General features: G+C 37.9%; 1 protein-coding gene across 21 annotated transcripts in view; it reads left to right on the top strand.

Moving 5' to 3' along the window:
* Positions 1–1,390: 1,390 nt before the first annotated feature.
* LOC138919095 (elongation factor G 1-like) overlaps positions 1,391–25,058 on the top strand; it is a 103,914-nt gene continuing 80,246 nt past the window's right edge. For 4 of the 21 annotated variants that reach the window (XM_070243145.1, XM_070243144.1, XM_070243147.1 and 1 more), the window contains exons 1-6: positions 1,947–2,160; positions 3,084–3,236; positions 4,113–4,245; positions 4,935–5,439; positions 9,122–9,213; positions 9,987–10,072. In XM_070243145.1, the coding sequence (XP_070099246.1) occupies positions 3,228–3,236; positions 4,113–4,245; positions 4,935–5,344 (552 nt within the window). In that variant the 5' untranslated portion in view covers positions 1,947–2,160; positions 3,084–3,227 and the 3' untranslated portion in view covers positions 5,345–5,439; positions 9,122–9,213; positions 9,987–10,072. Of the gene's footprint in view, positions 1,509–1,812; positions 2,161–3,083; positions 3,237–3,698; positions 3,877–4,112; positions 4,246–4,934; positions 5,440–9,121; positions 9,214–9,986; positions 10,073–11,941; positions 13,058–15,803; positions 15,908–21,258; positions 23,696–25,058 lie in introns of those variants that run through there. The other 17 variants (XM_070243148.1, XM_070243143.1, XM_070243138.1 and 14 more) reach the window with 16 other exon arrangements.

Below are 25,058 nucleotides of genomic sequence, written 5' to 3'. Positions count from 1 at the left end.
TATTATTTAAAATTAATGCTAATAAAATATTCTAGCTTATATAAAACTAAGGTTGAACTTCTCATGATTTAAATTTTCTAACTTTCCTATATTCATCTTATAGGTCAAATAAGTTATCACTGACTCACCAATTATGTAAGGTTACAAAATATAAAATGGTGTTTAAATAAAGCTGTAATACAGATATCCTTTAAAGGGGTTTTGACCTTATGAAATTGTAATTCTATTAATTATAAGGACCAAATGTGTTAGCTAAAGTTGTAATTATTCAAATCCTCAGGTAACTTCTCAAGACCTTAGAAAACGTGCAATTAGCCCTTAGATACTTGCATAATTTATAAGTGAATAATGGTACAAAGCTTTGGTCACTAAAGATAGTTTCAATGTATCTTTATTCTTATACATTTATAAAGTGACTGGATTAAAAGAATATGCAAATGTTTTGGATGATACCATATATGTGTATTTTGCCATTGTAAAACTTAACAGAGGTACCATATAATGTGTACACATAAGAATTTAGCTAGAGACTTCTTGGTTTTTTGTCTTTTAGTTTCCTCTGTGGAGAAAATAGTTGATCCCTTTGGTTAAAAGTGATTAATAAAAATAAGATATAATTTGTATAATAATTACGGAAAAATATGAAAATATACACACATAGAAGATAATGAGTATGAATTTTTCCTCAAGGAAACTGTTAAAGTGGTAATTTCAGTGTAATAGATGTACTGTTTTATATGTACTATTAAATAATTATATCTTAAAATTTTATTACCTTTTACATAATTATGTGTTTATATATTTTAAACAAATACATATAAAGGCTTCTAAGACAATCTTCGAAAGTCTATAAATGAAAAAGTTTATTTAATGGTATATTCAGTGTTAACGGATTTATTCATCAAAGAAGCTTAATCTTTTTTTGTAAATTAATATATGGATGATATACAAAAAGTAAATTCGAAATTCATTACTGAGTCTCTGGTTTTACTTGTCCCTTGTAATTTCCTCTGATTTCTATTTATTCGATCTCGTTCATTCCACAAATATCATTGAGCACCTAGCCCACGCAGGGCGACCCAGCGATCCACAGCCCAGTCACTGTTCTCACGGCATTGACCTCACTGGGAAAGGAGACAGCGCTCAGGTGTGTGAGACGTCTGGTCTGAGAAGCGCTCTGCAGAGCGAAGCCGCACGAGAAGAGCGACGGGGAGGAGCTCGCGGGCGCGGAAGAGCCGGGCCTGGAGCACCCCGTTGAGCGGCCGCCTGCACGGAGGGAAAGCGCGGGCAGGAGCGGCCGGGCGGGGCGGGGGGCAGGGGGCAGGGGGCCGGGGCGGGAGAGGCGGGCTGGCGCGCGGCCCCGACCCCCGGCGAGGGGTTAAGGCACGCGCTGCCAGGAGACGGCGCGCTCACAGCGACTGAGTGCGGCACCGGCTGCGGTTTATGAGATGAAGACGACTGAAGAAGACGGTGCTGGGAGGGAGATCAGACGCTTCGTTTCGGACATAGTAAGTTCGCGATGCCTCCAAGTGGAATCGTCAAGGAGGCTGTCTTCCATATGAACTGGCCCTAAAACGCCTACACCGAAGAACGACGGAACGTTCGAGATGAGAAAAAGCACTTGTAATTGATAGTTCAGTCATCATTTTTCCACATTCTTTTCAGGTCGTGTCCTGTAGATAAGTATTTTTTCATATCTGTGATGGTAGCATAGATAACAACTGCTCTTTTTGTCACTTAAATTCTGTTAAAAAACGTTTCTCCAGGTTGCTACAGTTGGCACCACATCCCAAAAGGCTGCAGCGCTCTGGGAGCGTGCAAGGCTGGATGAGCTCGGTGAAGCGACTGCAGCTCCTCTTCCTCGTCGGCAGAGGGCGCCCGGGCGGCGGAGGGCGCTGCTCGGCCCTGAGATCCGGGAGCTCCTCCCTCTTTCCCTTCGTCCCTCCGCGCTCGCGTCCTTCGCCCCGGAAGTGCTCTTCAGGCGCTGCTGGCCGGCGTGACTTTGAAGGTCTCCCGCCGCGGTGCCGGTTGCTGAGCATCCCGGAGCCGCGGGCCCTGCGCGCCCGTTCTGCGCCGGCCATGAGGCTGCTGGGGACGGCCGCGGCCCTGGGGCGCGGGCTCCCGCGGGTCCCCGCCGCGCTGGGCTGGCAGGGGAGGCAGGTAGAGTGCCCGGGGAGCGGGGCCGAGCCCGGACTGTCCCCTGGCCGCGTGGCCCTCGGAGCGGCCCGGGCCCCTCTCCCTGTCCGTGCCGGCCGCGGGGCGCGGCCGGGGGGCTGGCGTCGGGTGGCGGGCGTCGGGTGGCGGTGGCCCGCTGTGCCCGGGCCTGGCGCGCGCGGCTCGCAGGCTTCCCTGGGTTTACTCTGGAGGCGCCCGGCGCCAGGGTTCCCATTAGTTTTACCCGCCGCTTCCAAGTTGTGCTTCCCTCTGCCCACAAGTGACCGCAGTGCACTTGGATGTGCAGCCCTGTAGGCAGTGGTTTACATTGTGTCTTAATTCCATAAAATGCAGGATTCTGCCCTGTCCCCCCCGCCCCGCCCCGAGTAAAATAAAGTTTAAAAAAAAGGCGTTAACTTTGTGTAGAAGGAATTGGAAACCTTTTGTGGGCTGCGTTAGAGCTGTCGGTACCACCGCGTGAAGCACGGAAGTCCTCGGACGGCCTTGCTAGCTGTGAACGAGACTAAGGGGGAAGGGGAAACAGCAGAACTTAAGCTGAAAACTCTAGTTCCTAGTAAAGTAGTTGTTAGGATCTATCTTTCTGATTTTATTATCCCCAGTGTATACTTTCAAACCTATAACATTTGATAAAAGTAGTTGTCCCCTTTTAATTAATTATATAATTAATGCGAGCATCTTTTTCTGATTGGTTGATTATGTATTTGTTTTCAGGCTGTGTCTTCTCTGCTCTCCCCTGCAGCCTTCCCTTTGGTAGCGGGAGTTGCGGTGGAGACGTGCCATCTTTTGCCTTTCCAAGCTGTGTCGTATGGTGTTTTGTGTCCGTTGAGTTTCTGTGGAGGAGCGATGTCCGCTGAACCCATGCTCTCTCTTAGAAAAGGTGCACTGAATTGATCGCTCTTACTTTTCAGGTTAATTGGAAGGTCTGCCGATGGTGTTCGTCAGGGGTGATTCCCAACGAGAAAATACGAAATATTGGAATCTCAGCTCACACTGATTCTGGGAAAACCACATTGACAGCACGGGTGCTTTAGTACACCGGCAGGATTGCAAAGATGCATGAGGTGTGTGGTTGTGCTGGGCTCCAGAGTAGTTAGAGCTTGGTTTTACTTGTTTTGTAGTTAATGGTTTGATAAACTTCACAAAACTTGAAAGGTTAAAAGAATGGTAACCGTGGATCTCTAGTCAGTCATATCACACAGAGGATTGCTCAAGTTGGCCTGAAATGTTGCTCTCAGGAATCCGTCTAGACCATCACTGTGGGTATCCTGAGTAGATTGTCTTTTAAGAGTGTTGTCAATATGATGTACCCTTCAACAGCCATTAAAATAGTATATACATAATTTTTAATGTTATTTAGAGATGTTTATAATGTTAAGTGGAAAAAATGGTTTTAAGTAATATATAGTATGAGCTTGAGTTAAATACATATAGCAGAAAAAAATTTTTTTAAATCTTGAAAGTCTCTTGAAGAAATTATTATATCATTGAGTGACTTAACTTTCCATTTAAAAATATTTCTTCAGATAAAAGATCGTCTTGTTAAATCATACGCTTTAAAAGCTGAATCCTTCCCACCTGGGCCTCAGACTCTACATGCAGCAGAGCAGGACAGAACCCGTTCTCTGAACATCTGCTCCTGGACTAACACGAGGCCGGAGGGCAGGAGCGGGGCAGAGGGAGCAACAGTGGCTCTCAGACCAGGTGATTGCTCTGTGGGAGCCCTTGCTGGGAGCAGCAGTGAAAAGAGGGTTAGACAGTTCACAGAGGGTAAAACCTATTACCAGTTTTCTGTTTCAAGAGATGATCTGGTTTGGTGATTAGGCTTCTTTGGAAATTGCCCAGTTAACCATCTGTGTTCTAGTTCCACCTCAGTAAAGACTTCTTTCCTTCTTGGAATATAGGGACAGAGAAATCTGAATCACTGTGCTTGTGTTTAGGTGAAAGGTAAAGATGGCATTGGTGCTGTCATGGATTCCATGGAACTAGAGAGACAAAGAGGAATCACTGTTCAGTCAGCGGCCACCTATACCGTGTGGAAGGATGTCAACATCAACATTATAGATACTCCTGGTAAGCTGAGTTCTTGGTTTTGTTGCAGCTTATTTTGGCAAAAGCCATTTAGTTCTTTTCTATTCTATGACCCAGCTCATTGTTGAGTATCAAATAATACTCTAAAGTGTGACTGTGAATTTCCTGTTAGAGAAATCTGACTTGGGACCTAGAGCATTTCGTCCTTATGTAGTTTCCTTGAAAAATAGTGCAAATAATTTGTGAGTGGGAAGGTTCTCACGTTTTATGTGTTGTAGCTGATCCAAAGGTGCCCATGTCCTGGTATCTTTTTGAAGTGATTTGGGGCTCTGGACCTTATGCTGGGTGAATGGTATGAGTGATTTAAGAAATCCACATTCTAGGGGCCGGCCCCGTGGCCAAGTGGTTAAGTTCGCATGCTCCCCTTCAGCAGCCTGAGATTTTGCCGGTTTGAATCCTGGGCGTGGACATGGCACCGCTCATAGGGCCATGCCGAGGCGGCATCCCACATGCCACAACTAGAAGGACCCACAACTAGAATATATATACAACTATGTACTGGGGGGCGTTGGGGAGAAAGAGGAAAAATAGAATCTTTAAAAAAGAAAAAAGAAATCCACATTCTAATTAGAAGACTTATGTCGTGAAAGATAAAAAACTTCTAATTTTGCATGTTATAAAAAAATCAGACCGCTCTTTAAGACTTTCCCACACTTCTTTGTCTCATTTAGGGCACGTGGACTTCACAATAGAAGTTGAAAGGGCCCTGAGAGTGTTGGATGGTGCAGTCCTTGTTCTCTGTGCTGTCGGAGGGGTGCAATGCCAGACCATGACTGTTAATCGTCAGTGTGCTAATGTGCTAGTTATTGAATTAAGTTTGTTGTGGGTGCCTTCAGTCAATTCTGACTCTAGCGACCCTATGTACAGCAGACTGGAACCCTGCCTGATCTTTTTGTGCCATCCTCTCACCTTCCATCACTGTATCAGACAAGGCTCTGGTGTTATTCATAGGGTTCTAATGACCAGTTCTTTTGGAAGTGGGTGGCCAGTCTTTCTTCCTAGTCTATCTCATTCTAGAAGCTCTGCTGAAGCCTGTCCCCCATGGGTGACCCTGCTGATATTTGAAACACTGGTGGCATAGCTTTCAGCATCACAGCAGCATGCAGTCACCACAGTACGACAACCAAGAGGCAGGTGGTGTGGTTCCCTGACTGGGAAAGGAACCTGGCCTTAGCGGTAAGAGCATAGACTTATAACCAATAGATTGAGCAAAGCACTTTTACTGTACTCTCAAATTTAATTTACAGCAAATTCTTTTCTTTGTTTGTTTTCTGAGGAAGATGCACCCTGAGCGAACATCTGTTGCCAATCTTCCTTTTTTCTTTTTATGTGAGCTGCCATCATAGCATGGCCGCTAACAGACAAGTAGTATAGGTCTGTGCCTGGCACCCGAACCCGGGCTGCCAAAGCACAGTGCGTCAAACTTAACCGGTCGGCCACCAGGGCTGACCCTACAGAAAATTCTGATGAGAAGCACTGCACCCCAATTTTACAGTTAAAAAATGCAGCACTGAGAAAGTAAATGACTTGTCCAATTTTACAATTTTTGCAGAAATTCAAATCTAGGTTTATGTGGTCATAAAGCAGATCTTACAATGTCCTCACCTCAATTCCCTCTTATTTTCAGGTATTCTTTGAAGAAAAATTCAAATAAAAGTAAAATATAACATTTTAAACATAAAATAGAGCTTTTCTTACATTGTTCTCTGACTATTTAAATAATAAATTATCCTAAATTAAAGTTTTCAGAAAGGGTTATGATAAACTTGAAATAAAAGACATTGTAATAAAACTGTTTTATGACAATTAATCTAGATTTTGTGTGGCACTGGAACTTTATTTTCTTCTATAAAATTTTTATTTTTGTTTCTCCTTGGCATTTTTTTCTATTAAAATCCAGAAAATGTTGGGCTTCACGAAGTTATTGGCGTCTTAATTTGATCAAAAGCATTTTATTTTTTAATATCAACTATATAGTTTTCAAAACAGGATCTAAACAAAGTCATTTTAGAAATTTGTGAGGAATAGAGACGCAGTACTATGATCTCTGAAATTGGGCCACAATTTTAATTTTTCAAAGCACTTAGTTTTTAAAATAAAATAAAATCACTTAGTTTTTATTTTGGGTAAAATAAAAGGCTCCATAGATATTTCTACTCCTCAGGCAGGGGAGAAAAACACTAATAAACTTTATAATAGTTATAGCAAAAATATTGTTTCTGTAACAAATGAATGGCTTCATTTTCTCGAACTCTAAATACATTGTACGGCCATCAGAAGTAACGTAAGAGAGTTAAATGCAAATATCATTTTAAATATAGCACTTATTGAAAGGACTGTACTTACAGTGTACCTTTTATACCTATAAATCAAGGGAAACTAAAATCTTCTTGACTATCATTATATTTTTAATGTTAGTAGGAGAGGAACTGATGTGATTAACATATTCAGGCAAGGCCAAATTGAACTTTAAAACTTCTGTTTTATATTTTTATTCAAGTTTGTTCCAACCTTTATAAACTGTCAGCAAATGAGCAAAATAATGAAGATCTGAGGAGTCACAGGGTGTTCTGCAGTGAGTAGAATACTGACCTGGTGATCCACAGAGTTTCTCTCACTGACACTTCTACTGCGGGTAGGATCCCATCCAGTTATGTAACACTCTGCCTGATCTGTGCCTAATGCACAAGCACACGTAATATACTCGTGGGGAGGATACAGTAAAAAAAGAAGACTGATGATGCGTGATATATAGGGGGAAATTACAAGAATCAATGTTTTTGAATTAGGACAATAGAGCTTGAGCTCAAATGGAGGGTTTGATGATGGATTGAAGAGTGAAGACATTGCAGCAGGTGAGAAGGCAGATTCATGGATACAGATACAGGTAGAATTGCAGAGGTGAACTTTGAGGTTCTGATTTACTTCTGTGATTTTTAAAAAGCAGCCCAGGTGATAGAGTGAAAAATCATTGTTGAGAACTATTCTAGGGTCAGCCTATGGGAGGAGAGCCTGAGATTGGAATTAGAGGAGAGTGTCAAGGAATTGAAAAAACAAGCATTGGCTGAACTATTGCTATCTCTAGAAGTTAAGATAGGATTTGTGGTAGGGAGGTAAACAGTGACCCCTGTGCTGGGAAGAGCTGCCATTGTCGGAAGGCAAGAGCTTCAAAGGTGCTAAAATCCCCTCAATAGGCTTAGCTTCACTTCACAATTTCAGTCCAATCCTTGCCTCAGTCTAGGTGATAAGTTTTGAAATTGTCTTCACATTACAATAACTTATGGAACATTAAAATAATAAAAACAAAAAGCTAGTGCCGGGTCTCCCCTTGCTTGAGATGCTATCAATTGATCTGATACGGGGTTCAGTCTAGGTATTTTTAAAAGATCCCCATGTGGTTCTAAAGTGCTGCAGGATAGAAAACCCGGCTCTGGGTGAAGGAAATATAAAGCATCAGAAGCACGTTAGTTAAAACAAAACGAAACAGAGAAAGATTTTCGCTGGTTCTTCTGTCATTTTCCGCAGTCACATGCCCACCCTAGTAATCAGAAAATAAAGCATCTATGACCCCTCTCTCCTTCCTTGAATTTCTCGCCTCTTGCCCTCTTCCTCCACCCCTCCTGCTCCTTTTACTGGATGCTATTGCCAACCCCCACTGCAGAGCACATTGTGAATAACTTTTAGATTATTGTGAAGCATTCTCGTACCCACGTTTTTGCCTCCCCCCACCTCCTTCCTTCCTTTTTTTCTTCCTTCGTTCTATGGGCTTCAGGAAAATGCCTCAGTTTAAGATATACTTTAATTCAAATTTTCAGGAACACTAAATTAGACTGCAAAGCTCTGAACATGTGCTCTTTTTCAATACTTCTGTCCCTTTTTGGACTAAAAGCATATATCACCCAGCACTCTGAGCCTAATTCTTCTGTCTGGACCTCCTCACTGCATCCTGAGCACTTGACTTGGCGTACAGCTCTCTAATTCAACCTGAAGAAATCAAATTGGCTTACACTTACATATATGTCACATTTTTCAAGCATTCATTTTAAAAATAAATTTATTCTACTTAAGTGTATTTTGTTTGACATAAAGCTTTGATTATTGTATTTGAATAAGGATCACACCCTCAAATATTAAAAGAAAATTTTCATTGAAAACCTCTTTTAAAATATTTAACACTAAAAAATTTGCTTGATTCTTTTCATGGTGCAGTTACCACAGTGAAAATGTGTGAAAACTCAACATTTTAGTTACTGTTTGAGTTTGCAATACCTCCTTGTCCAGTTTGATGAAATGAGTATTTCATGGAGAATCCACAGCAAGAACGATAAAAATGTCCTTACCCTTCCCACAGAAGCTAACATCAAGAAGAGTTTTCAAATATTCCCTCTATGCCATGGAAACACCTAGAGCAAGATCGCTCAAGCTGTGCTGTTTATCTGTTTTCACTAGGGCTTTCATTTGATCTTCAGAGAAAGGGGAGGAAGGCTGTGGCATATCACTGGCCCACATTCCCACCTCTAACCAGAGAACCAGAGCTAGTGCAGGGCCACGTGACATTTATTGAATCTACACTTAACATTTTGTTCTTGAGTAAAGAGTTTGGCTATTACAAAATTTTTCTTTTAAAAGTAGAAAATCACTAACTAGAGGCAGATAAGATAGCAAATTGTGAAGAGTCTGCTGAGTACATTGATTATAGACCTGTGTGTGTGGGTGGGTGTGTGTGTGTGTGGTCATAAGTTATTAAGATTTTGTCATGAATTCTAGGAACATTTCGGGCTCCACACAGCATAGGCATTGGTCATCACCCTGCTTACAAATTATACACTTATAAATTGTTCTCCCTGTTTATCCTGAGGAAAAGCAGAAGGATGAGCCTATCCATGAAGGGAAGACAGGAAAAAAGATCAAATGCTTTAATCACACTGTTATCTTGGGGAATTGCTCCAGGTACTTATTTCCTCGTAAAGTATCTTTTAATGGAAAGCAACAGGAAAACAACTGATATCTGGTAGTGGATACTGCCGTGAATGATGCATGTATTTCTACTTTTGAGAGAAATGCTGATGATCCAAATAAGTACTATTAGTCCTCAAAATAGAAAACAAACTCTTGTCATGGAATTTTGAAACGTTGTTGAGTCTATTATTCTGACAATAAATGGAACTGATTTTTACAGCAGATATAAAGTTAATATAAAGTTAATATTCTCTTAATAGAGAATATTAAGCTGGAAACTTAAAGCAGCCACCAGAGCTTCAGATGTTTCAGGGAAAAAATAGCTCAAATCCTCCACTTTTTTTATCTGTAGACAGCAGTATTTGTATTTAAGAAAAGAAGAGCTTCTACATTATTGAAACACTTCTGGAAGGGGAAATTTCTCTAAATGTTTTTGTCTAAGATTATTGTTATTTATAAGTTGTACTCCAGTCTAATCATAAAGAAGACTTGAAGTCCACATTAATTTTTCAGTATCCAGCAGGCACTTGAAGACATGTGATTTTCCTTGTGAAACTAAGTAAAAGATTGGCCTAGAGTGGAAAAAATCCTTCTGTGATAAAAATAATATAGAAAGGCTGAATAAAAAGTGAAATATTATGGCGGTCATGATTCTAAACAATGGCATCAAGAATCATAGAAACGCAGGAAATACAGACCCATCATTTTCAGGTTCAGATATTTACAAGTGACTCTGCAGGTCATTGATATGTGGCTATTTTTAGTTTCTTAGGAGGCTTCTGGATGGGAATGAACAACTGGGCTATGGAGGTAGACAACTCAGTTGCTGACCAGCCACCTCACAAAGCATGTAAGCATGATTTTCTCCTTCGTTTCTGCCTTTGCTAAACGTATTGTGATTAGGCTTACATGGCATTTCTTAGTGCAAATGGAATGAAAAAGAAATCCAAGTGAAGGGCTGTTTACACTAGTGATGAAGGGTTAGAATTGGAATCTTTTATGCGAAGTCAAATAAATTGAAGCGCAAGAGTTGAATTGTGGGGCAGTTTATGCATAGGTTTATATGCATATGTATAATTTTAGACAGTGCCCCAATAAACATAACATTCTTCCTCAATGCATAGATAAAAACGGATGTAAGATGGCTGACTCATTCATTTGATTTCAGGAGATGTTCACAGGAAAGTTGAGACTCTCATGAGACATAATAATTCTGGGTAAAATCAAACTTCCAGGTATTGATTACATGAAGGAGCTGATATTTAGGGCACATAAGCTTGAAAGCACTGATATGAATATACCCTTGCTCAGGAATTACAAGAAAAAACAACTTTATGTGCATAAGGATAAGTTAAGAGAAGAAGAATCATTCTCTGACCACATATTAGAGAGAAATATTCTAATCTAGCAAAGAATCTCTAGAGAGAAGTATAATAAGACATAATACCCTACATATACTGGATGACAAAACCTTCTGAAACATGCACATCTAAGGAAAAACAAGTCAAGGGTACTGATCAGTTTATGGGCAATGGGCCAAAAATTTAAATAGAAAGAAGTTTACTGTATTATTCTACAAACTATAGGTCATTAAGGGGTGAAGAATAGGGACCTGTTATATGCTGGATATAATAAAATAAATGATTAGCTGAAAGTACAAAGTACAAAGTTTCTGTTTTCCTTTAATTGCTTTGGGATCGCAGCAAAGAACAGATATGGTACAGGGTCAGGTGTAAGTCACTTGTGCATCTTAATGTTGCGATGTTTATTTTCCCCTTATAATGTCATATACTTTCAGCCTCTTGACCAAGATACAATACATACATTCAACAGGATCACATTTAGTCTTTGAATATACTGAGTGTGATGTGGGAAGATATTGAATGGAAATTCATAATAAAGAACCATTAGATCAAGGGAGGTCTAAAACATTAAATAATTTTGAAGAGCTCTGTGGAAAGAAAGGAAATTATTTCAAAGGATAACCTCTTAAAAATAAAATACTATATTTCTAAGAGAGCAGATGGTAAAATTATTGAGTACAATGCTTAAACTGAGTTGAAAAAGCTGATTCAAAGGCCACCAAGGAGGAGCTGCTGGCATATCCAGGAAATGGGGTTAAATTTGTCAAAAAAGACAAAACTGCAATTTCAAGAATTAGGAGAAGGTATTTGGGAATCTTTAAAACGTAGTAAACATTTTTTATGCAGTATGCTGTTAACCAGCAGACCATCCAGTTGTGATTTGCTAAGAAAAACAAGCAAACAGAACTTTGAGATCATATCTTTTTCTGATTCCTCTAAAAGTTGCCAATCATAATGCTCTTAAAAATAAAATTTACCTCTTTGTATATGGCTATTTCCATAAATCACTCATAGCCTCCTCTTCAACCGTCTCCCAAATATTTTCCACCAACTAATTCACTTACACAGGATGATGCAGTCACTTATTAGAATGCCAAGAGGAGATTTGATTCATCCTGCTATTTATCCTTTTTTTTGCAATTTTTCATCAACTTCAGCTATATTTACTGTAAGATCCATTAGGACAAAGAGGTTACTTATTTTTATCACTGGAGTATCCCAAGCACAACATCCTAACACAGACTCCAACACAGAATAAATATTCAAAGAATCTCCCTGGATAAATGAAGTCATAGGTACATAAATATGCATTAAATGCAGACATTATTCTCTTTTTTCTTTATTCTCAATTTCAGCATTATCAACAATGTGATTGTCATGCTTCAGTTTAATGAGCTGAAGAAATATATGGCTCATGCCAGTGCATTGAAGAGTATTAATACCATACTGAGAGATGTAAAAGACTGACGTATCCATTCTCGATAAGTATGAACTGAATAGCCCCTAGTCTCATATGAAAGATAATATAAGCATCAGTTTAATTTCAGAAGCCCATGTATGTGGGTGCATGTATTTTTGTGTATACATATTTATGCAGTGAATTTTTTGAAGGCTAATGTGACTTACAGTATTTAAGATTTTGTTTTTAACAGAAAGATGCTGCAATATTAATTAAGATAAAGAAAAATCAATTTAAAATATATACATTGAGCTTATGTTTCTAGTAATGTGGCAGAGTAAGTATATGAAAGATCCGTACTCCTCAAAACAATTGAAAATTCAGACAACAGATAAAAATCACTTTTTTATGAATGGGTGATATAGACAAAATATTAAAGAATCCCCTCTCTGCACCTCCACTCCAAAAAAGAGAAACTGCAAAAAAAATCCAGAGAAGTAAACAAATATTGCTTCAGTAAGCTAGTGGTTCCGGTGGGAATATCCACCGATCAACTGTGACCAAAGGCTTTGGTTTCTATAGCCACTTCAGAGGCAAGGGAGCCTGCAGACCAAACAAGATGAGATATTTAGATTAGTGAACCAAGCCCCAAAATAAACTTGAGACCATGGAGATCTAAACCCTCAATGAAATGGTGAACTAGGGGGAAAAATCTGTCTTACAAGAGAAGACAGGTTTTCCTGCTAAATCACCAACAGCTACTAACTACTGCTGATCTATGATCTACTTCATATGCCCTCCTTGCCTCTCTGGCCGTTAATTTTGTAATGTGACAAGACTCAGTAGTTTGACTCCTTTATTTTCTATCCATATTAATTTCCTTGTGGCATCATCCTGTCTGATAAATTACATTATATATAATATAAAAGATATATATAGGTGTATATAGTGTGTGTGTAAAATATATATATAATGATTATTAGAATTGACTTTCAAAATTATATTTTATGCTGTTCTTTTCATGTTGTTGATTTCTGTATAATTACTTTTCAGATTAAAAAGCACCACATTACTATTTGTGTTTTATTTAGTCTCTCCTACATAATGCTGCAGTTTACCTTTATTTCCATTATTATTACATATTTGTGTCTCTTCTGCTGGTGTTTGCATCACGAGAGCAGTATCAAGCCTACTGTTATTCACCAGTGTCCACGGCACACAATAAAAGTTCAATACCATTTTAAAAAATAAATACAGGAATATAAGGAGGATAGTAACCCTGCGTCCACTTGATTAGAATTTGTACCTTCCAAATTATATAAACTCATCTACATCCAGAGAGGAGGGTGTAGAGTTTTTCTTTGACTCCTACTGGATAGTTCTCTGCACCTTCACCTTTTTATTTGCTCTGAGATCCTGGACCACTCAAGTACAGAAGATAAGACTCCACCTTTTTACTCTACTTTGTAAGTTTATCAGTTCTGTGAAGCAAAACACACAGAAAGGCCTAGCAAGTGACTAACCTAAAAGGAAAAAAGAAACCTACATATTGATAAAAGTAAGCAACAGCAAATCCATCCGACCATTTACATTTTCAAATATTGTTCATCTACATTTTAATTTTTATGTTTGTTTTTACTGCAGTAACATTGGGTTATAACATTATATAACTTTCAGATGTATATCGTCACGTATTTCGGATTCTGTGTAGGTTATATCACGTTCACTACCCAAAGACTAATTACAAGTCATCACCACACCCATGTGCCTAATCATCCTTTTCATCCTCCCCCCTCCCCTTCCCCTCTGGTAACCACCAATCCAATCTCTGTCTCTATGTATTTGTTTGTCGTTGTTTTTATCTTCTACTATGAGTGAGATCACGTGGTATTTGACTTTCTCTCTCTGACTTATTTCACTCAGTATAATACCGTCAAGGTCCATCCATGTTGTCACAAATGGCCAGATTTCATCATTTCTTATGGCTGAGTAGTGTTCCATTGTGTATGTACACCACATCTTCTTTATCCATTCGTCCCTTGATGGGCACCTAGGTTGCTTCCAAGTCTTGGCCATTATGAATAATGCTGTGATGAATGTAAGGGTGCATATATCTTTATGCGTTAGTGTCTTCAAGTTCTTTGGATAAATACCCAGCAGAGGAATAGCTGGATCATATGGTAGATCTATTCTTAATTTTCTGAGGAAATTCCATACCATTTTTCCACAATGACTGCACCAGTTTGCACTCCCACGAGCAGTGTACAAGGATTCCCTTCTCTCCATATCCTCTCCAACACTTGTTATTTCCTGTCTTGTTAATTATAGCCATTCTGCTATACTATACTATAATTAGTATACTGTACTATACTATAATCAGATGATATCTAATTGTAGTATTGATTTGCATTTCCCTGATAGTTAATGATGTTGAACATGTTTTCATGTGCCTGTTGGCCATCTGTATATCTTCCTTAGGGAAATCTCTGTTCAGATCTTTTGCCCATGTTTTAATTGGGTGGTTATTTTTGTTGTTGTTGAGATGTATGAGTTCTTTGTATATATTGGATGTTAACCCCTTATCCAACATGTGGTTTGCAAATATCTTCTCCCAATTGTTAGGTTGTCCTTTTGTTTTGTTGATGGTTTCCTTTGCTGTGCAGAAGCATTTTAGTTTGATGTAGTCCCATTTGTTTACTTTTTCTTTTGCTTCCCTTGCCCAGTCTGATGTGGTACTTGAAAATATGATGCTAAGACCGATGTCAAAAAGCATGCTGCCTATGATTTCCTTTGTCAGAAATTAGCTCTCCATATATTTGTGGGTTTATTTCTGAGCCCTTGATTCTCTTCCATTGATCTGTGTGTCTGTTTTTGTGCCGGTACCATGCTGTTTTGGTTACTATAGCTTTGTAGTATATTGTGAAATCAGGGAGTGTGATACATCCAGCTTTCTTCTTTTCCCTCAGGATTCCTTTGGCAATTCATAGTGTTTTGTTGTTCCATATAAATTTTACGATTCTTTGTTCTATTTCTGTGAAAAATGTTTTTGGAACTTTGATCAGGATTGCTTTCAATCTATAGATTGCTTTAGGAAGTATGGACATTTTAACTATATTAATTCTTCGAATCCAAGAGCACGGAATATCTTTCCATTTCTTTGTGTCTTCTTCAATTTCCTTCAACAATGCTCTATAGTTTTTGGTGTACAGATCTTTCACCTCTTTGTTTAAGTTTATTCCTAGGTATTTTATTCTTTTTGTCGTAATTGTAAATGGGATTGTATTCTTAATTTCTCTTTCTTCTTCTTCATTGATAGCGTATAGAAACACAACTGATTTTTGTATGTTGATTTTGTATACTGCGACTTGACTGTATTCATTTATTATTTCTGAAACTATTTTAGTAGATTCTTCATGGTTTCCTATATATAAAATCATGCCGTCTGCAAATAGTGAGAGTTTCACTTTGTCCTTTCCAATTTGGATCCCTTTTCTTTCTTTTTCTTGCCTGATTGCTCTGGCTAAGGACTTCAAATACTATGTTAAATAAGAGTGGTGACAGTGGGCATCCTTGTCTGGTTCCTGTTCTTAGAGGGATAGCTTTCAGTTTTTCTCCACTGAGAATGATATTAGCTGTGGGTTTGTCATATATGGCCTTTATTATGTTGAGGTATTTTTATTCTATATCCATTTTCTTTAGAATTTTTATCATAAATGGATGCTGTATCTTGCCAAATGTTTTCTCTGTATCTATTGAGATGATCATGTGATTTTTTATTCATTTTGTTAATGTGGTGTATCACATTGATTGACTTGCAGATGTTGAGACCCATCCAGGAATCTCATCCCTGCATCCCTGGAATAAATACCACTTGACGATGGTAAAAGGTCTTTTTATTGTATTACTGTATTTGGTTTGTCAATCTTTGTGCTGTCCTTACCTGGTTTTGTTATCAGGGTAATTTTGGCCTCATAGAAAGTGTTAGGAAGCGTTCCATCTTCTTTGATTCTCTTACATAGTTTGAGAAGGATAGTTATTAAGCCTTCATTGAATGTTTGTTAGAATTCTCCAGAGAAGCCATCTGGTACTGGACTTTCATTTTTTGGGAGGTTTTTGATTACTTGTGTTTGGTCTATTCAAATTCTCTAATTCTTCTTGATTCAGTTTTGGGAGGTTGTATGAGTCTAAGAATTTATCCATTTCTTCTAGGTTATCCAATTTGTGGGCATATAGTTTTTCATAGTATTCTCTAATGACCCTTTTTATTTCTGCAATATCTGTTGTAATTTCTTCTCTTTCATTTCTAATTTTATTTATTTGAGCCTTCCCTCTTTTTTTCTTGGTGAGTCTGGCTAAGCATTTGTCAATTTTGTTTATCTTCTCAAAGAACCAGCTCTTAGTTTCATTGATCCTTTTTACTGTTTTTCATTTTTAGTCTCAATTCCATTTATTTCTGCTCTGATGTTTATTATTTCCCTCCTTCTGCTGACTTTGGGCTTGTTTGTTCTTCTTTTTCTAGTTCTCTTTGGTGCATTTTAAGGTTATTTATTTGAAATTTTTTTTGCTGGTTGACATGGGCCTGTATTGCTATGAATTCCCCTCTTATGACCTCTTTTGATGCATCCCATAGGAGTTGGTATGTTGTATTTTCATTTTCGTTTGTCTCCAGGTATTTTCTAATTTTGCCTTTGATTTCCTCATTGATCCAATGGTTGTTCTATAGCATGCTATTTAGTCTCCACATATTTCTGACGTTCCTAGTTTTTTTCTCATGATTGATTTCTAGCTTCATAGCATTGTGGTCAGAAAAGATGATAGGGGGTGATTTCAATCTTCTTAAGTTTATTGAGGCTTGCCTTGTTTCCCAACATATGGTCTCTCTTTAAGAATGATCCATGTACACTTGAGAAGAATTTATATTCTGCTGTTTTTGGATGGAATGCTCCCCATATATCTATTAAGTCCATTTGATCAAGTGTTTCATTTTAATCTACTATTTCCTTGTTGACATTTTGTTTGAATGATCTGTCCATTGATGTAAGTGGGGTGTTGAGGGCCCCTACTACTATTGTGTTGCTGTTAATTTCTCCCTTTGGGTCTGTTAATAATTGCTTTATATACTTTGGGGTCCCTGTATTAGGTGCATATATATTAATAAGTGTTATGAGCTCTTGGTGGAATGTCCCTTTCATCATTACATATTGCCCCACTCTGTCTCTGATTGCCTTTTTCAACTTGAAGAATGCGTTGTCTGATGTAAATATGGTAACTCCTACTTCCTTTTGTTTGCCATTAGCTTAGAGTATTATCTTCCATCCCTCCACTCTAAGCCTATGTTTGTCTTCAGAGCTGAGATATGTTTATTGGAGGCAGCACATTGTTTGGTCTTATTTTTTAATCCCTCCAGCTACTCTACATCTTTTGATTGGAGAATCAATCCATTTTCATTTAGAGTCATTATTGATATATGAGCACTGAATACTACCATTGTATCTCTTGTTTTCTGGTTGTTCTCTTTATTTGTTGTTTCTCTTTCTTTGTATTCCTGACTACCATTTCATTTCAGTAGTTTTCTGAAGACGTTTTTCTCCATTTTCTCTCTTTTTATGAACTGTGGCTTCTTCTCTGATTTTTGTTTAGTGGTTACTGTGAGGATTGTATAAAAGATAGCATTGATGAGATAGTCCCTTTTCTCATAGCCTGTTATCTCCATTAACCTAAGCAGGTTCCTTCCCTTTCCTCTCCACTTCTGAGTTATTGTTACAAATTTCTCTGTTTTTTATGATGTGAGTTTGTGACTATGTTGAAGCGTTTACCATTACTCTTGATGTTTTCTTTCCCTTTCTCATTTAATTTATAATTCAGTCTTTGCCTCTCTGTTCTGACAGAGAGCTGCAGTTTTCTGTCTATTTATCTCCTTGCTCAGAGCTTTGTAGACTTTGGCTTTTTGTTTCAGTGTGAGGGCATCTTTAATTATTTCTTGTAGGGGAAGTCTAGTGGCAATGAACTTCCTCAGCTTTTGTTTATCTGCAAGAGGTTTTATTTCTCTATCATATCTGAATGAAAGTTTCATTGGTTATTTTTATATCAAGTTATTTTCTTCTGCCTTGCTGCTCTTAATATTTCTTCCTTGTCATTGGCTTTTGCCATTTTTACTATTTATGCCTTGGATAAAGTCTTTCAGCATTGGTGTGATTACATACTCTATTAGCTTCATATACTTTTAAATCTGGAAACTCCTTTAAATTGGGAAAGTTCTCAGGTATTATTTGTTCAAACAAGCTCTCTGTTCCTTTTTCACTCTCTTCCCTCTGGAATACCTATAATCCTTTTGTTGCTTTTCCTAGTTGAGTGGGATATTTCTTGAAGAATTTGTTCATTTTTAAAATATCTTGGTTCTGTCTCCTCCTCCACCTGTAGAATGTCTATATTTTTATCCTCTAAATCACTAATTCTTTCCTCTATAACATCTGCTCTATTTCTTAAGGGTTCTGGATTATTTTTTATTTCACTGATTATGTTTTTCATATCCAGGATTTCTGCTTGATTCTTTTTTATAGTTTCAAGCTCTTTACTGAAGATATTCATTTTATTTCTGATCTCATTATATTGCCTTTTGGAGTTCTCTTGTAAATCATTGAGTTTCTTATGAGATAGATTTTTAATTCTCTGTCATTTAGATTGTAAATCTCTGTGCCTTCAGGGTTGATTTCTGAAGAATTGTAATTTTCCTTCTGGTCTAAATTATTGCTGAATTTTCTCATGGTGTTTGACCAACTAATTTTTTGTCAGGGCAATTGTGGTATTATTAGGTTGCAGATTCCACCTGTTACTGCTAGGGGGAAGCAGAAGAAGAATTTCTGGCCACCACCCCTTCTGCTGGAAGCTGTGGGGGTAGTGTCGGCACTTGCCCTGGCCTGGAGTGGGTTCAGGCTGTTGTGTGGACTGTGCTTGGCAGGTGGGCCTCCTACTGGACTGATCTATGGCCACTTTTTGGCACTTCAGTGGCACGGTGGTCTCCCTCTCCTCATGGGGAAAGTGATCACGTGCAGGCCAACGGTTGCTACTGCCTCTTCCCACAGCCACCCCAGGACATGCTCCCTCCTTTGGTGCTTAGCAGGACTATGGGTGCCTGTGCAGGTCCGGAGTGTGCTTTCCCCAGCATTTTGACCTGCTGACCCTCTGCTTGTGGTCTGGGGAGCTGTGCTTGATGGACTGGGCTTCTTCACTGGGACCAAGCTTGGGCCACTCCTTAGTGCCATAGGTGCTTAGTGGGCTCCCTCTCCCTGCTGGGAAAGTGATCGTGAGTGGGATAATGGCTGCCACTGCCTTTTCCCACAGCCACCCCAGGACATGTTTCCTCTTTTGGGGTTCAGCAGTACTATGGGTGCCTGCACAGGCCTAGAGTGTGCTTGCCCCAGCCTGCAGATCTGGGCCTCTGCTCATGGGCCAATGTGCTTGGTGTGTGGGGCTTCTTTGCTGGGACTGAGCTAGGGAAACTCCTTGGTGCCACAGGTGCATGGCAGGCTCCCCCTCCCCACTAGGAAAGTGATCATGAGTGGGCTAAAGCCTGCCACTGACTCCTCCTACTGTCACCCCTGTGCATGTTTCCACTTTCTGCTCACTTGTACCAGGTGGAAAGTATTTGTCTGCAAGCACAGGGCTACCAGGGGAGAGCAGGGAGTGCTCACCTATCTCTGCCACTTACTGGGTGGCCAGTCCATCCAACCTCAGGTGTAGAGCTGGGTGTGTCTCTCAGGCATCCTCTTGTGCTTCATAGGATTCCACCATTGGTCAGTGAATGTCCATTTAGTGATAGTTAAAAATGGGGAGAGACAAAGGGAACGTTTAACTCTGCCATGTTGCTGATGTCACTCCAGTTTTTATTCTTAATATACTATGAAATGTGATTTATTTTGAGTGGAAGACATTTACTATTAATTGCTGCAATTAATTATTATAATTAGTAACTATTCATAATACACAACTTTGCAGTGAAAATTTTTCAAGGATCAATAAAGATAAAATAACCATAGAGCATATGGAGAACTGCAGTATGAAAGTTCAGAGCTTTTGGGGCTTTTATTGTTAAAATATACTTTATTTCTGAAACAATAGGTTATATGTAACATCAAGGCAACTTGAAATACATTCTTTTCTTTCTTTTTTTAGTGAGATATAATTGACGTATGACATTTTGTAAATTTAAGGTGTACAACGTGTTGATTGAAGGCATTTATACATTGTAATGTGATTATCACCGTGGGGTTAGCTCATACCCTGTTTCACGTCACATGATTATATTTTTGTGGTGATAAAATTTAAGATCTAGTCTCTTGCAACTTTAAAGTATATAATACAGCATTGTTGACTACAATCACAATGCTGTACGTTATCTCCCCAGAACTCGTTCATCATCTAACTGGAAGTTTGTGCCATTTTAGCAGCCTCTCCCTATCCCCCGCCCCCAGCACCTGGTAACCACCATTCTACTCTCTGTTTCTATGAGTTCAGCTTTTTTAGAGTCCACATACAAGTGATAAATCATTGAAAATATAGATGTTATAATTGAACCAGTTGAGCAAGGTTTCATTATCTGTATTTTTCTCATTAGTATTATTTCTTATCAAATTTCCACAACCCAGAGCCAGGAAAAAGATCATGGCTATTCCATAAAAATCTCTACCTTATTTTTAAACAATAGTTGCAGAACTGTAAAATTATGGAAATTTGCTTCATATACCTCCTAATTTATATTTAACTATCTTTCCTTTTTTTCCTTTAAGGAATTCAACTTGAATTTGCCATCTTTACTTTCCAAGGTTCTTAATAGGCATTAAACGAATGTATTCATGTTAAAGAAAAATAGTAAATTGAGAATTTTTATTAATTTTTACTATTTTTAAGTAATATTCCTAGAGGGAAATTTAGACAAATTATTTTCTATATCTAATATAGATCTAAGTAATAAACTAGCTCAGAATATTCTCTTTTTATAATGTGTGAAATACAGATTAAATTTTACATAGATTAATTGGAAAATATAAATATAAACCAAAAATTATTTTTGTTAAAATGAACTACTTTCATATATCGTGTTTTTAACCTTGGTTCAAATAATAGTAAATCCAGAAGATATTCTAAAGTAGATGTTATAATGTTCTTAAACTTTTAAAAGGAGAAACATCTTGCCTTTTTCAAAGTATTCCTGTTTAATACTACACATATTTGTAGTATTTGTGTTCAGCAAGTGACACCTTTTGTCACTTTTAGAGGAGGAGTCCCACTCCAGCAGGAGCAGCAATCCCAGGATGTCAACTCACTTCATGGTTTGGGGTCACCAAGAAAGGTAAAAGTCACCAGGAACTGGTGATGGAACAGTGCTTTACTCACACTGGGAAGAGACAGAGTGAGATCAGCTTGTACAATGAGCCTGGGTCCCCAGTGGCCAGCAGGTCTTGCCCCACTGCCAACACAGTGTGATGGTCTGCAAGCAGCCCCCCTCCTGCTGCAAGCAAAGGATCCCATCCTTCCCTGGTGGGGTTGACATACCGAAGGCTGGGACTGTGCCTGAGAGCTATCTGAAGCACAAGCTTACGCAAGACAAAGAAACACATCAAGCCTGGATTAGGGAAAGAGACTCTCAAGCAAGGCCCTATGTCTAGCAAATGCTGTGAGGGCTTACCATCTCTTTTGCAAGGAAATGTTCCAGGCCCATTACAGGGCCATGCAAAGGTCAAAAGACTGCACGCACAAGACTGCATTTTTCAGCAATTTGCAATCCAAAAATATTTATAAACATGATGTGTATAATAAAAGAGTACTAATTCAAAAATAGTTAATAATTTTCTTAAAATATTTTGCATTTCTCCTTTTCTTTAAAGCACCTGGTTTGGGTTATTATAAATCATATTTATTTAAACTACATTATTTGCTTTATTAGTTAAAAGATTCAGCATACTATTAATTCAGTGCTGATGAAATCTACATTTTCTTTTACAATATTATTGTCTATATTCATTATACTGTGCATTAGATCTCTATGGCTGATTTACTACTCATTTCAAGTTTGTACACTTAAATACCATCAGTCTTATCCCCCCTTCCCTGGGTAGGCCACCCTTTTACTCTATTTTTTAGAGGTTTAACCTTTTTTAGATTCCTCATATAAGTGATATCCTACAGTACTTGTCTTTCTGTGACTGACATCTTGCTTAGCTTGGTGTGCTTAAAGTTTATACAAGCTGTGGCAAATGGAAGGATATCCTCCTTTCTTATGGCTGAACAATATTCCATTGTGTATGTGTACCACTTCTTTTTTATCGATTCATCCATGATGGGCATTTGGGTTGTTTCCATATCTTAGCTATTGTGAACAGTGCTGCGATAAACGTGAGCATGCATATATCTCATCAAAATGCTGTTTTCATTTCCTTTGGGTGTACAGCCAGAAGTGGAATTGCTGGATTATATGGTAGATCTATTTTTAACTTTTTGAAGACCTTCCATTATGTTTGTCATCGTAGTTGGACCAATACACATTCCCAAGACCTATGTATAAGGGTTCCCTTTTCACCACATCCTTGCCAGCACCTGTTGTCTCTTGTCTTCTTGATGATAGCCATTCTAATAGGTGTGAGGTGATGTCTCACTGTGGTTTTGATTTGCATTTCCTTGATGACTGGTGATGTTGAACATCTTTTCATGTGTCTGTTGGCCACTTTTATTTTTGAAAAATGTCTATTTTGATCTTTTGCCCATTTTTAAAAATCAAATTTTCTGAGTGTTTTTTGTTATTAAGTTGACTGAGTTCTTTGCATATTTTGGATATTAATCCTTATTAAATATATGGCTTGAAAAGATTTCCTTCCATTCTGTAGGTTGTCTTTTCATTTTGTTGATTGTTTCTTTTGCTTTGTGGATGCCTTTGATTTGATGTAGTCCCATTTGTTGATTTTTGCTTTTGTTGTTTGTCCTTTTGGTGTTGTGTTTAAAAACTTACTGCCAAGACCAATATCACTGAGTTGCTTCCCTGCATTTTCTTCTAGGAGTTTTATGATATCAGGCCTCATATTTAAGTCTTTGATCTATTTCAAATTAACCTTTGTGAGTGGTGTGAGATAGGGGTCTAATTTCATTGTTCAGCATGTGTTTCTTCAGTTTCCCCAGCACCTTTTATTGGAGACTATCCTTTCCCCATTGGGTATTCTTGGCTCTCCTGTTGAATATTAGTTTTCTGGATATACTGGGATTTAGTTTTGGGTCATCTATTCTGTTCCATTGGTCTATATGTCTGTTTTTGTGCCAGTACTACACTGGTTTTATTAACATGGCTTTGTAGGATGGTTTGAAATCCAAAAGTGTGATCCTCTGGCCTTGTTCCTTTTTCTCAGGATTCTTCGGCCATTTAGGGTCTTTCGTGGTACCATGCAAATTTCATGATTGTTTCCTCTATTTTCGTGAAGAATGCCTTTGGTATTTTGATGAGGACTGCATTGAATCTGTAGATGGCTTTGAATAGTATGGCCATTTTAACAGTATTAATTCTTCCAACCCATGGACATGGGATGTCTTTTCATTTGTTTGTGTCTCTTCAATTTCTTTCAGCAGAGTCTTGTAGTTTCATTGTACGAATGTTTCATTTCCTTGGTTAAATTTATTCCCAAATATTTTATTGTTTTTGATGCTATTGTGAATGGGATAGTTTTCTTTATTTCGTTTTCAGATGCTTAATCATAAATGTAAAGGAATGCAATTGATTTGTGTATGTTGATTTTGTATGTTGCCATTCTACCAAAATTGTTAATTAATTACAACCATTTTGGGGCTGAGTTTTGAGGGTTTTCTATATATAAGATCATATCATCAGCAAACAGTGACAATTTTACTTCTTCCTTTCTGATTTGGATGCCTTTTATTTCTTTGTCTTGCCTAATTGCTCTAGGTAGGACTTCCTGTACTATATTGAATGTGAGTGGTGAGAATGGAGATCCTTGTATTGTTTCTTAGAGGAAATAATTTCATTTTTTCTCCACTGAGTATAATGTTAGCTGCAGGTTTGTTGTATATGGTCTTTATTATGTTGAGGTATGTCCCTTCTATACCTGATCTGTTAAAGGCCTTTCTCATGAAAGGATGTTGTATTTTGTCAAATGCTTTTTCTATGTCTATTGTGACGATCATGTGATTTCTATCTTTCATTTCATTGATGTGCTGTATTACATTTACTGGAAATATGCATTTTGATATATTAATGTTTTATCATGTAATACAATTTGTAAGCAATTGCATAGACATTTACAATCCCAAATGTTTGTAAAATAAATATATAATATAAAATTAAATTATATATTATGTACAGTATAAAATATATATATTTCTGTGTGTCTGTGTACACTTCATACTCATTGTCAACTTTGTCTTAATCATACCATCTAATTGCTTAGATGGGGAGAACCCTTATGTAAGAGAATAAGCTGATGTTACTAACTTATATGTATTTATGCCTTCTGAGATCGTATAAAAAATAGCACATATACTCCCTGGCCTGTCTGAGTTGGTTGTACAACTTATGCATATAAGGTGTTCCCTCCATAATTGTTTTCTTGATAGAAAAAAAGAGAAAAACTAATTCTACATTCAGCCTTTGTTCTTCTTCATTTTGTCATGCAATACGTGAGCGTAAGTACTAGTGATAAAGCATTTATTCTTCTTCAACTTCTGCACCAATTATTTTTCCTCAGTTCTTACATTCTTATGTTGTTTCAATTCAAAATATACTGACAGATTCACAATGCAAACTTAGTCTTTGTTTATCTAGTTATAGATATTCAAAACTACCAGAATAGTCAGATGGTACTTCAAATGCACATGAATAGTATAAAACATCTTTTCTTATCTAAAAAGCTTTTTTTGTGGTCATAAAATTCTTTATTTTGATTACTTCAATTAAAAGAGAAAATAAAAAATATTTTTGGTGTTTTGACAACGTTGGGAAGGTAATTCTAAGTTGTAATGATAAGCAATAACAATAAAAGTATATTTGGAGAAACATAGGAATGGTTTAGCCTCAG

The sequence above is a fragment of the Equus caballus genome, chromosome 19 (assembly GCF_041296265.1).
Source record: "Equus caballus isolate H_3958 breed thoroughbred chromosome 19, TB-T2T, whole genome shotgun sequence".
Taxonomy (NCBI): domain Eukaryota; kingdom Metazoa; phylum Chordata; class Mammalia; order Perissodactyla; family Equidae; genus Equus; species Equus caballus.
This window is presented reverse-complemented; position numbering and strand designations above follow the sequence as displayed.